At 34.0% G+C, this 14091-nt stretch overlaps 1 protein-coding gene across 1 annotated transcript; it reads right to left on the bottom strand.

Moving 5' to 3' along the window:
* Positions 1–924: 924 nt before the first annotated feature.
* On the bottom strand, positions 925–1767 carry LOC110901478. The gene has a single exon (XM_022148305.1). The coding sequence runs from the start codon at positions 1765–1767 to the stop codon at positions 925–927; it is 843 nt and encodes a 280-aa protein (XP_022003997.1).
* Positions 1768–14091: the final 12324 nt, after the last annotated feature.

Below are 14091 nucleotides of genomic sequence, written 5' to 3'. Positions count from 1 at the left end.
TTATATAAAACACCAAAACTATAAACACCAAAACGCTAGTAGTGTGAAAACTGTGAGAACGGGTGCTGGCAAAGCAGCTAGTCCAATGTATTAAACGCCAAAAAATTCATTAAACGCCAAAAAAACATTTGGTCTTATTGTTAACTTATGAAAATATTAATGACTCGTAGTGAATATTATACAAAACGCCAAAAAATTGACCAAAAAACGCTATAACGCCAAAAAATTATCTATGTGACACAAAAACAATTAATTCAACGCCAGTAAGTTTAATAAATACAATTAACGCCAGAAAATGTTATAGCGCATTAGGAAAATAAAAGAAGATTGAAAAGACAAAAAAAACCCCTCGGACCCTGATCATGTCCCACGCCACGTGTTAGGCCAGGATGCGTTCTCACCGTTCTCACACTTTTGTGCGTTTTCTCCTGATCCCGTTCCTATATATATATATATATTAAAAAATAAATCGAGCCAAACCGAACCGAACTGAGCGGACCTTTGCTCATGCTTGGTTCATTTACAAACCGAACCGATCCGAACCAAGCATTTTTTTTTCAATCGAGCCAAGGGTGTAGCTTTGTGCGGGCGGGAGGGGGCGGCCGACCCCCCGGACTTTTCACTTAGTAGTGGAGAGTATTTTTTTTTTTTTGTAAAGGGTTACCCCGGTGAATCTATTATAAACCGCAAATAAGTACAAGTAGTGAGGATGAAATTCCACACTAGTTCATATACAGGACATGCCCCATATATGTAAGCCAACAATCATAAAAGAACCTATGACATCACATCAAACCTAGCCTACTACACATCATGCAAAGATATCTAGCAGACAAAACAATACATAACCAAAATCTTCAACCTCCATCATCGAAGATGAAGTTGCCACAAACCGGCAGCCCCTTTAGACGAACCAATGACAAACTAACCATTGGAGATCTTTGTGGAAGAGGTGCTTGCCCTTGTACTAGAAGTCGAAGGATATGTACCCGAATCTTTGGTTTCATCATAGACAACTTCAACCCCATCCTCATCTAAATCCACATGAACCTGTCTACCCCCTTTATTTCTCTCTTGAGTTGAAACACCCCGTCTCCCAACACACTCGAGAGTAGAAAACGGATTATGAGTCTGGATTTTATGGGAAGTAGAAACCTGCTGAGAAGTAGCTGCCTTTTTCTTCCTATCCAACGGTCTGTATTCAAATTTAGGCTTCTGGTTATTAACTTGAAAGCCATTCTTCTTTGCACTCTTCTTAACCAGAACTTCGGTAAAACCATCCTCGTCTACCATTGGCCTGTTAATAGGAGTTTTGGATGTTGAGCCAATACGTGTAGGACATTCCTCAGAGTCATGCCCAAACACACAGCAGTGAGCACATCTCGGAGGTTCCCATTCATACTCCACCCGAATAGTCTCGGTAACATATTTGTTTCCATCCAATTCAGGAATAGCCATGGTTACAGTGCCTTTCAAATCCTGATCAGCTGATATTTCAATGAGAGCCCTAGCATAGCTGCTCCGTCCCCAAGCCTCATTACACATATCAACAGTATACGAATCCAGCCGCACAGGAGATCCAATTTTTGAAGCCAGCATGCTTAACCCATCATCTGAATAAGCCACTAGAGGGACGTCATGCAACTTCACCCAAACTGCAACCTTTTTCAACTCTTCTTTTTTAAGGGTGTTTGTAGGGGACCAAATGTAGAGAAACAAGGGTTTGTTACGGATCATCCAAGGACCCCCTTCAAGAACAACGTCCATTCCCTTTCTATCTTGAAACTTGAAGAAAAAGAACCCATTTGAAATTTTTCATATAGAAATTTTTGGGTATATACGTTTTGACCCCCCAGTTTTATAGAAATTTTTGGTATATACGTCTTCGACCCCCGGTTGGAAATCTCAAGCTTCGCCACTGAATCGAGCTGAATCGAACAAGCAAATTCCGAGCGAGCATCAAACGAACGTCGAGCGCAGAGCAATTTGAACAGCCCTACCGCGTATAGGCCTATACGCGGCGTATATACTGTGATCATATGATGTGAATCAGATATTATCTTGGAAATTGAAAAAACGTATAGACGTATACGTGGCGTATATAATGGTGGGGTTTAATGTGTAAATAGGCATTTTGATATGCAAATATGTACATCATTTTAAATATACAAGCCTGATCTCTTTTTGCCTTTGTTTTTGAAAACAAGAAACTTTGAATTTTCAAAAAAGTTTTAAAAACTGACGGGATATTTATGGGCCTTTCCACTATTTTTACGGAAATTTTAGAGTTCTTTCACTATAAAGAGAGAAATTGCTTTCGTCGATTGCCTTATCATTTCTTGATTTCTTCCGCTCTGCTAATATCTATGATATATGATGTTTAAGTTTTTGTTATGAATAACATGAATCTGCAAATTAATAATATTATATTAGTGATTCATATATCGGGCTTTCCTTCTCCATCAAGGGTCAAAACTCATGTCTTTGTCTTTAGAATCTTTAAGATATACTATACCAAAAATTTAGGGAAATCTAGTTATAAGCTCTCTTTCTGATAATTATTGTGTTAGGATTTTCCATCTCAATCATGGTGCATGAATCATATATGTGTTTGTCCCATTAAATTTAAAGTATACATGTATAGTTGTTAATTGTCCATGCTGTTTTTCGTACGAATTATTGAATGTTCATCGTTTACAGATTTAGAAAATGAAGACTAGCAACAAAAAATCCGAAAAAAGGTTGCCAAAGTAGACTTCAATGAGGGGAAGACATATTTCACCTCTCCCAGATCTACTTTAGCAGCCTTTTTTCGAGTTTTTATGTATGCTATGTAAAAAGGCTTTCAAGTTGACGTTTACAACTCCACACAACTCTGGCGTCAATGAGATCATCCCGTATCTTCTTTATTTTGGTATAAGTAATTATCATTAACCAATTCATTTATCTTATCAGCCGTTGTGTTATTATTTGCGATATTATTTAATTCTTGCAAATTGATATGAAGGCATGTTAATTTGTACATCAAACCTTACTTTTTAACCAAATACGTTAAAAGAAGTTATATTCAAGTAAGTTTTTTTTTTTTAATAAAAATATTGGTTTCAAAGAAAAATATAAAGTATGAAGAGGTTGGTATTGAAATGGTTGGTCAGTAACTAAATTCATGCATGGTGTTCTTGGAATCCTCGTTTTCGCATCTAGTTTAACCGTTATCCAAGGTACGTCACCTTGGAACACGAAGATAAATGTTTCAGATGTTTTTGGGGCCATCTCTCGGTAAATTAAGGCATAGGTCGGAGTAATCTAAAATGGCTTGAAGTCTATGACTCTATATTATTGGCTGTGGAGGAGGGTATCCGCGGGGGCGAAGGATAGTTGGTGTCTGAGGATATACCCCCCCCCCCTCAATGTTTCGATTAGATATACCCCCCCCCCCCCTCAATGTTTCGATTAGAAGTTTATTCTGATTTTTTGTCCAAAAAATTTAAAATTATATAGAATCGCCCCCTCGATTTTTTTTCCTAAATGGCTAGAAGTCTACGCTACTGGGTGTGGAGGAGGGTATCCGGAGGGGCGAAGGATAGTTGGTGTCCGGGGGTACACCCCCCCCCCCCCCAATGTTTCGGATAGAAGTGTATCAGTTCCGATTTTTCGTTCGAAAATTTTAAAATTACATAGGATCGCCCTCTCAATTATTTTTCCTAAATTGTATATCCTAAATATTTATACACTTTGTATATAAATGATGGGTAGTTTGGTAAATATATTTGAACGCTTATTTATTTAACCATAGATTACCCACCACACAATAAACTAAATCACAACTGAATTAAAAAATCTTAAAGGTCGCCGGACTGAGTTATAATTTTTCGTCCAGGTTCCATTTATCTCGTATCATTATATATGTATATATATATATATATATATATAGGATGGAGTTATTGTAAAAAAGACCAAAAGTGTGAGAAAGGTAAGAAAGAATCTCAACCATTAGATCTAAATTAATTGAAAAGGGGTAAGATTGTAAATGCATTAACAAATTCAAATATGGTAATCCTTGATTTAAGGATTTAGAGAGAGAAAATCCTTGATTTAAGGAATATAACCGTCCATAACATCATTCATTTTAATTTTTTTTGCATCATTCACAGAATCAGAGCCATGTTCATGACATGGTGTTTTAAAAAAATTCATAGTTCAATTCATGGTGTTTTTACGAAAATAATATAACACCATTCAGTAAACAAAAATATAACAACATTCAGTACACAAAATAACACCATTCAGTACAAGATATAACACCATACAAAAAATAACACCATTCAGAAACAAAATAACACCATTCAGAAACAAAGTAACACCATCCAGAAACAAAAAAAAAATCATCCAGCAAACAAAAAATAACATCATTTAGTAAACAAAATAACACCATTCAGTAAATAATATAACACCATTCAGTACAGGAATATAACACCATTCAGTAAATAAATATAACACCATTCAGAAAAAGAAAATAACACCATTCAGAAACAAAATAACACCATTCAGAAAAGAAAAAAAAACACCATTCATAAAAGAAAAAAAACACCATTAATGAAAGAATATAACACCTCTGTATCATCTTCTCCACTTCCGGCGCCGTTCGATGTAGATAGAAAGAGATCGCAGGACCACCACCACTGCCAATTCCGGCACCACCACTGCCGCACCACCACTGTCGATCCATCACCACCACCGCCGCTGCCACTCATACCAGCACCACCGCCGCTGCCACTCGCACCAGCACCACCTCTGCTGTCGCTCGCACCACCACCACCACCGTCGCTGCCACTCGCACCACCACCGCCGCCGCTGCCGCTGTCGTGTTTGATCTTCCGATTGGCCGCTGTCGTGTTTCTTCTTCAGATTGATTATGAGAGAGATCAAAATCGTAGATGGAGATCATCTGGAGAGAGAGAGATATTGTAGGGATTTTGATTTACAGTTTCCATTTTTTGAATGGATATAAAGACTTTATTGCCCCTAGAATTTTCAATTCAGTCCAAAAAATAAATCAAATTTTACAATTTGGTCCCTATTAATCTCAACCATGAGATCAAAGATCTAATGGTGTAGATTCTTTCTTACCTTTCTCACACTTTAGGCCTTTTTTACAGGATCCTCTACCTATATATATATATATAGAGAAAAAGTATATCGTACATTACGACTTAACGTACTTCACGTACAACAACGTGCGTGATTTGTTCTATAACATGCGTGATTAATGTTTTCAATATGCGTGATTATTGTGTTTCAATTTGCGTGATTTTGGATTTTTAAGTTATCACGTGCGTGATTTTAAAATGAACGTGCGTAATTACATGTCGTACGTGATGTATGTTAAGCCGTAATGTATGTTAACCTTCCTCTCTCTCTCTCTCTATATATATATATGTATATATATATATGTATTGGTCTTTTGTTTCTCATACAATATTTAGTTTTTCTATATGCAAGAACGGGTCATTTGAATGAATGAATTTTTTTAGTTTTATATGGAACTATTATTATTTGACCCGACCTGAATCGAATAGCTAACCCGAAACATGACGATAGGAAATAAATTTTTGGGTCCCATCACTTACGCCAGCTCGAAACTTTTGGTCAAGCTCTGCCACTGGGTATCCGCTACGTAGGCGTCCACATAAACGGGTGTGGGGAATGAGCCTAAAGGATGGACCTTGGGTGTTGGGATGGACCTCAATATATATATATATATATATATATATATATATATATATATATATATATATATATATATATATATATATAGGATTAGGTTCAAACGTGAACAAAATCCCAAGAGTGAACTGCGTGAACTCATCTGGGCCCTTGATTTTTATAATCTTGAGATTAAAGTGAGTGGCATGATGGTAATTATTTGATTATATTTTCCATTTAATTAAATATAAAAAGGGTATATGTGTAATTTCCATTTTGCATTGATTACATAAATCACTCTCTCTCTCTCACACAAATCAAGTAATCAACATATTAACCCTAGATCTGGAGTGATCAACTGCCGGCCACCAACCATCCCGTTCTTCATCTTCTCCCCGTAAACCAGCAACTATCACCGCCGGCCACCTACCATCTGGCTGGTTCAGGCTGTTTTTCCGGCAAGCTACTCCACACAACCCCCCCAACCCTCATTCTTCCTATACTGCACACACAAAACTTAGAACCATGATGTGAGAGAGATCGAGCGGCAGAAGATGAAGAACGAAAGAGAGCAGCTGGAGATATGAGAGGGAGAAAGAGGGGGTCTCGCGGCGGCGACGGCGGCGGCGGCAACTGATGGCGAAGCCGTCAGTTCGGTGAGAATCAACATCAACGGCAACCGCGATTTCTCCGGTAAAAACACCTATTTTTCTTCATTATTCTGATCGGAAAACTTGTTACAAAAAGCAAACATTTTCCCCTCATGTTTCTCTTTCTTTTCACAGTGAAGGTTAAGGTTTTGAAGGAAAGGTTTCATGAAGAAAAGAAAGAAAATAAGGTAATAGAATATTTTAAAAAAATTGAGCTTATGTTGAATCTCTTTCTATATTGCCAATCTAGTCAAACTAACTTTTAACTTTTACGTTATTTTTTATTCCTTTTAAGGTTTTGTTAATTGATTTTTTTACTTATTTTGTTAAAATGGTTTGCTAATATAATAATAGAATTATTCCTATTTCTTTTAGTTTGCAAGATTTTTTGTGTCTTTAATTGCATACATCATTTTAATTGTTAGATAACTAAAGAATTTCATTTGTCATAGTTGAAAAATACTTAAAGGAACATTCAGATTCCATACGTTCAATATCAGTTAAAATATTAATTATATGATTGAGAAAAACAGAATTACTAGTAAACTCATTAATAAAGTTTTTTAATTCATAAAAAAAGTCATTGCAAATGTTGAAAAACAATTTATAAGGGTTTCACGACATGTTATTTGGAGAGTCGTTTAATATAATTATATAAACTCGTGTACTGAAAAAAAAATTATTACGACCCCCCGGTAAAAAAGTTCCGGTTCCGCCACTGTACACATGTGTATTCTGATTTTGCTCTGTTTTTAATGCGATGTACACATGTGTATTCTGATTTTGCTATGGTTTTACCGCGATGTACACATGTGTATTCTGATTTTGCTCTGTTTTTAATGCGATGTACACATGTGTATTCTGATTTTAACGCGATGTACACATGAGTATAGCATCTGTTTTTGTGATATCTTAGAATTTTGTGTGTATTGAATGTGTAAGGTTGTTGATGTACACTTGTGAATTATACAAAGTATTAGTTGCTGAGTTTTTTTTTTTTTTTTTGTGCTATTGTAGGAGATGTCGTTAACAAGAAAAGTGGTGATGGAAGGTCGATAAGGACGATTCACGTATGAGGTCGATAAGGATGATTCACATATGTTTGTTTGCTTGGTCAATAAGGATGATTCAGCATACAACGTGGCGAATAGTTGTAAAAGATTATGTTTTTTGTTTTTTTGATTATGTTGGGTTTATTGTTTCTACGAAACTGGAACTTGTATTTATATTTTTTTTGTTTGGTTTGGAAAACATTATGGAACTTGTAATTTGTTAAATATAAAATAGTTTTGCAGGTATTGTTTCTATGTATGTATTATCTAGCTAATTACACATATGTACGATGCTGAGTACACATGTGTACTGTTCTATGTATATCCAAGTACACATGTGTATACCGTTGAAATATGAATGCTACGTGGATCTTAAAAATCAAAATTTGAATTCTGGTGATGAAATCTGAAATAAAAATTAAAATTGAAATCTGATGATTTGTTGTTTGTTTTGATAATTATCTTATTAATAAATAAAATATAATGTGGATAATAAATTTAAAATAGGAAAGATGTAACTTAATTCAATTATTAAAATAATGATTTAAATCTAATTTTTTTTTATATAATTACAATCCTACCCTTAACAACTAAAAAGGAAATCAATGGTCCAGATCTGTTCACGCAGTTCACTCTTGGGATGTTGTTCACGCTGGAACCCTACCCTATATATAGGGGAAGGATGTATAGAAAACCCACTTTAATTTAGAAAACCCGGGAAACTCAAAGCTCCCGATGTTTTTTTTGTTTTGAAAAAATTTACACATGTTATATGCATGTTTTTAAGGGTTTTGGGCAAAAAAAAATCAAAAAAGCGCCGAGTAGATATTTTTAAAAAAAATAAACAAGTTTTGGTGTAACATATGTTACATTCATTTGACATATTTGTAACATGTGTTACACCAAAACTTGTTTATTTTTTTTTTAATATTTACTCGGCGCTTTTTTGATTTTTTTTGCCCAAAACCCTTAAAAACATGTATATAACATGTGTAAATTTTTTCAAAAATAAAAAAACATCGGGAGCTTTGAGTTTCCCGGGTTTTCTAAATTAAAGTGGGTTTTTTTTATAGATACTTACATTATATATATATATATAGGGTTGAGTTCATTTTAGAACTCTAAATAACTACAGAACTTTCAGAACTCTTAATAAACAATAATTTTATATATAAGTTTTTGTATTTAGGATCTTTTTATCATCTATTATATGTATTTCTTTGATTACATACATGTTAAAAGTAGTTTACATATGTTTAATTGCCAAAATTATATATATGTGTCATAACTAATTACATATATGTAAAAAAAACTAGTTTACATATGTGTAATTATAAAATTGCATATAAAAAATGATAAAACTACTTTTAACATGTATGTAATCGTAAAAATACACATAATAAATGATAAAATTATCCTAAACATAAAAATATATAAATAAAAAGATTGTTTATTAGGAGTTCTGTGAGTTCTGTAAATATTTATGGTTCTGAAATGATCCTGGCTCTCTCTCTCTCTCTCTCTGTATATATATATAGAGAGAGAGAGGGGGGGGGGCAGGTTAACGTACAATGGCTCTTATCATACAAAATGTACTCGATCGTCCTAGCCGTACGATCTTGTGCGAATTCACTCCTGAACATGCGATTTGTGCTTAAAAACCAACATGCGAAATTGCTTTATATACCAACATGCGATTTCATCATATTTACCAACATGCGAAATTGCTAAACAAACCAACATGTGATTTCTAACATGCTTTTTATAACATGTGCTTTCACAATCGCGCACGAGAGTACGATAAGTCCTATTGTATGTTACACTTTATATATATATATATATATATATATATATATATATATATATATATATATAGGGGAAGGTTCAAATGAAAATCACTAGTTATCGCGAAAACTCGAAAACTAACTAAAAAGCCTAAAAAACATACCAATTTTTTTTTGCATACCAATTTTCGCTATTTTAAGTATATAAAAAAAACTTTTTTTTCAAAAAAAGAAAAAAAAATTGTAGCGCACATGTGTAATAATTCACATGTGTAGTACACATGTGAATGTTTACTATTACACATGTGCACTACAAAAAAAAAAATTATATAAAAAAATAGCGATTTTTAATAAAAAAAAATTGATTTTTTTTTTGTGTTCTTTAGGCTTTTTTAGTTAGTTTTCAAGTTTTCGCGATAAAAGTGGTTTTCATTTGAACCATCCCCTATATATATATATAGAGAGAGAGAGAGAGAGAGAGAGGAAGTGTAGAATATAAATCCCCAAATCATACATTACGTACGTGATGCCCACAGCCGTACACGTATCCCTGATTCATTTTTCTTACATAAGGGTATATCAGACAATCCATTCAATCAGCAAAGGGAAAATTAGACTATTCCTTCAATAAGCGGATCGCGAGAAGTTTGTTACAACACTATCCCGGTAAATATGAATCGTATCAGTTTCAAATTTTCATAATTCTTAATACAATACATTGCATTATGTATCAGTTTCACATTTTCATAATTCTTAATACAATACATTGCGGTTTTCGTTTCTGTGCGCTTAGGGTTTAATCGACTGTTGTTTTCAATAGATCCACAGAGCAATACCGGACGGAAAACAGATGTTGAGTTTGAAGATGCTGAATTCGTCAGTGATCACGTTCAATTAGCTGCGGATCAGAGAGTTACGATTGAGGAAGTCAGAAATCCTAATTCTGCAAATGCAAGTGGTGTCAATGAGTGTTCCAATAGTAAGTTTGTTAATTCAGATGTTTAAATGTTAAATGTCAACTGTTTTGTATAATCTGTGTAATGATTTTTGTATGATTGTAATTGATTGGAAGGTTTTCAATGTTATTAGAGGGTGATTGATATGGAATCAAAGTGTTTTAACTTCGCATGTTATGAGTCTAACAATTTGCATGTGAAGAAAGGCATAAATGTTGGTTTCGCATGTTATGATATCATAAATCGCATGTTATAAAACATGTAATCAAAATGTCAAGTTCGCATGTTATGAGTCCAACAATTCGCACGTTCATAACATGCTGGTTTCGCATAGAATGATAGCATAAATCGCATGTAGTTTTCATTATATGTAAAACATGTTGGTTTCTCTTTTTAGTTAATTTTGTAGATGAAAGGCTTTATATTCTGGTGGTTGAAGCATCAGCTACCCCTGTGGTTGGAATGCAATTTAATTCTATCGAACAAGCATACGTGTTTTACCAAACATATGCTAAGTTAGCTAGTTTTTCTTCTTGCAAAGGTGGTGAAACCCATAGTGGTGGTATTATCAAAACTAAATATTTTTTGTGTTCTAAAGAGCGACATAAGCCATTGATTATTGACGATGCTTATTCAAAGTCAAGAAAGCCATACAAAACAAGGAATAGAGGAACCATTAGAACTGGGTGCAAAGCTCAACTTATGCTTGGTTCGGTGGATGGGACATCATTTACAGTCAAGAAATTTGTTGATGGTCATAATCATAAGTTTGTATATCCTAAAGGTATTCATATGCTACCAGCTTACAGGCAATTGTCAGAAGTCCAAGAGGAAATGATATGGGAACTAGGTACTCTAAACCTTGGCTCAGTCAAAGCTTTTCATATAGTGAGAAAACGATATGGTGGTTTCGAGAAAGTTAGCGCCACGGTCGATGATTGCAAAACTTTAGATCTCGAATTAATAGCTATATAGGAGAATATAATGCAGACATGGTGATCAATAGGCTGAGTGATAAAAAAAGAATATTTAGTTGATTTTTCTTTTGAATAATCAGGGTTGATGAGGAGAAGCGGTTAACTGGTTTGTTCTGGGCCGATGGGTTATGCAAGCGTAACTTCATGGAGTTTAGGGATGTAATATCGTTTGATGCTACTTTCAAAACAAACAAGTAAGTGTTACATTAATATCTTTTTTAATATTTTCGCATGTTGTATGATTTCGTAAACTGGCAAAATCGCATGTTAATAAACATGAAAGTTAGGAGTTCAATATATCGCACATTATAGTGGCAAAATCGCATGTTACAAAAAAAATGCTCCAATGCCAATTGTTCCTTTTTGCAACAATTTTTTAATTTCTTGGTTTGTAGGTATAAGATGGTGCTTGTACCGTTTACTAGATAGACAACCACTGTCGAAATGTAACCCTTGGAGCTGGGTTGTTGGCATCGGAGAGCATCGAGTCTTATAAATGGCTTCTCAATTCCTTTGTAAATTCATTTGGACGTCAGCCAAAGGTTGTAGTGACATGCCAGGATACTGCGATGAAACAGGCTATCGAGGGTGTTTTTACTACCAGCAGACATAGGTTGTGCATGTCGCACATAATGAAAAAAGTGGCAGACTAGGTTGACTATGCTATGTCATGTGTCATTACCATTTTTTATTTACATTATATATCCATTACATGTCAATAAGGAAAGCATTTTTTTCGTGTAGGTTGGACACGAGTTGTGCAATAATGAGGATTTTTAAAGGAAAATGTGTGATATTGTATGGACAGATTCCATTGAGCCAGAAATATTTGAGAGAGAGTGGAAGTTGGTAATGATTGAGTTCGGTCTTACCAAAAATAAATGGATTGATGATATGTTTGTGATGAGATCTAGAGAATGAGAACCATTTTTGTTGCCAGGTGGCGAATTCACAACTCACTCTTGTACAGTTTTTGAACCATTTTGACGGTTCAATGGATGTCCAAAAGTTCAATCATAGAAAGAATGATCATATATCAAGATATACTGAGCCTGACGATTGGAGCAAAACTACTCTAGAAGAAGATGCTGCTAAAGTCTACACTGTCACACCCTGACTTTTGCGGAGGCGTGATTATTGGTGTGACTTTCTTAATACCATAGCATTCAATCATAACAATGCTATATGATAAAACCAGTAGGTGTTCATCCATAAATAAGTTTGAAAATAGCACAACATATTTGTTCGAAACATCGACACCAAATTCAAATTACAAACCACAACAAGTTTTAAAGAGTTCACTAAGACTCAACAAAAGATCTTAAACAAACCCGAGTTTAGAACCATGTATCTCGTCCAGGATTAAGATACATCTCCTAAACCCTAATGACTTGGATGACATATTTTATTTATAACGCAGCTTGAAAACATGCAAACACCTGCCAGATCTACTTAGTTCCCTGAAATACATGTAATTTGAAAACATCAACAAAAGTTGAGCGAGTTCATGTGTTTCGCATATGTATGTATAAACCTTTGTAAACAGTGTATGTATGTATGTATGTTTGTAAATCCCGGTATGAAAGCAAACAAGGAAAAGATCACCAATGGTTTGCAAGTCCACTGATATGTGTGACGGTGTAGGAAGGGTCAAACCTAGCAAATTTGTACCGGGCTTCCGGCTGGAAGACATAGTCACCCTATGGGCCACCCTGGTCCTCATGGGTGTGGGCTAGCTACACCCAAATAGATCTATCACTCATGCCCATCGGTCCTTATACAAGGATTAATGGTCTCAAGTATCCGCCTACCCATTCACATGATCTATGGTACTTTCCTAGGCTAACCATACCAATTGTAATTGTATGTAATCCTTTTTGTAACATCTATTTCACCCCCGAAGTTGATAAACAAAACAGTTTAAAGAAAAGGGGGACATGAACTCACAGTTTTGCGTCTTCATTTCTCGTAACTCAAATCTCGTCAGCAAACACGACTAGGGTCTATTAGACGAACGGGCCGTGCCTTGCCTTAGAATTAACGTTTCCGAGTTACATTTCTTTCATGTCTTCAATAATATTCCAAGTTATAATTCCTTGTTAAAATAATAATTATTTTATATTTAAGTTATATTTAATTTTGGAATAATTTGTTAAACAATATTTTGTACTAATATTTCTCATATTTATACTTATATTTCCTTCCCGAGGATGGGGGTATCTCATACATGTATTTTCGTATGCTCATACTTGATTATTCCGGAATACTGAATAAATATCCAATATTTATTTCCAAAACACATGTTTTAAGGAATATCAGTTAGAAAAATTATTCATAATCTTTCCTTTGGTAAAACTATTTGTAGTTCCAAATTAATATATTTTCAAGTCTCACTTTAGAAAATATATACATAAACTTATTTTGTCAACAAATAATGTATTTCAAGAAAATATATATTTTTCTCAAAAATCATATATCTTCTAAATATTCTAAGAAAATATATTTTTACTTTTCAAAAATAATATATTTTCTCCTTGTCGAAAATATGATATATTTTGTAATAATAATAAAACTCATATTTTCATTTCTTTCGTATCCAAAATAATATTTACCAAAAATATATTTATAACGGTATTTTCCATAACGCTTTGTTAGTTACATTCTTGCGTTCGGTTTCACAATATTAAGTGGGTAACTTATATATGTATTCCTTGTGATTTTTGGTATTATTTTGGATTGTAAATTCTTAGTATTTTGTTAAGTTATATTACTTTAAATCCTAAAATAATATAACTAATACACAAAGTATACAAATAATCACACACAATGTGTCTTTAATGTAAATATATATCCTAAATACATATTTATCCATTTTTATTTATAAAAACCAACCTCCAATACTTGTATTTTTGTAACAAAATCTATGGAAAAGTTTATATTGAAAACCATAGTTAAAACACACTTGT

Source organism: Helianthus annuus, chromosome 13 (genome assembly GCF_002127325.2).
Source record: "Helianthus annuus cultivar XRQ/B chromosome 13, HanXRQr2.0-SUNRISE, whole genome shotgun sequence".
Taxonomy (NCBI): Eukaryota; Viridiplantae; Streptophyta; class Magnoliopsida; order Asterales; family Asteraceae; genus Helianthus; species Helianthus annuus.
This window is presented reverse-complemented; position numbering and strand designations above follow the sequence as displayed.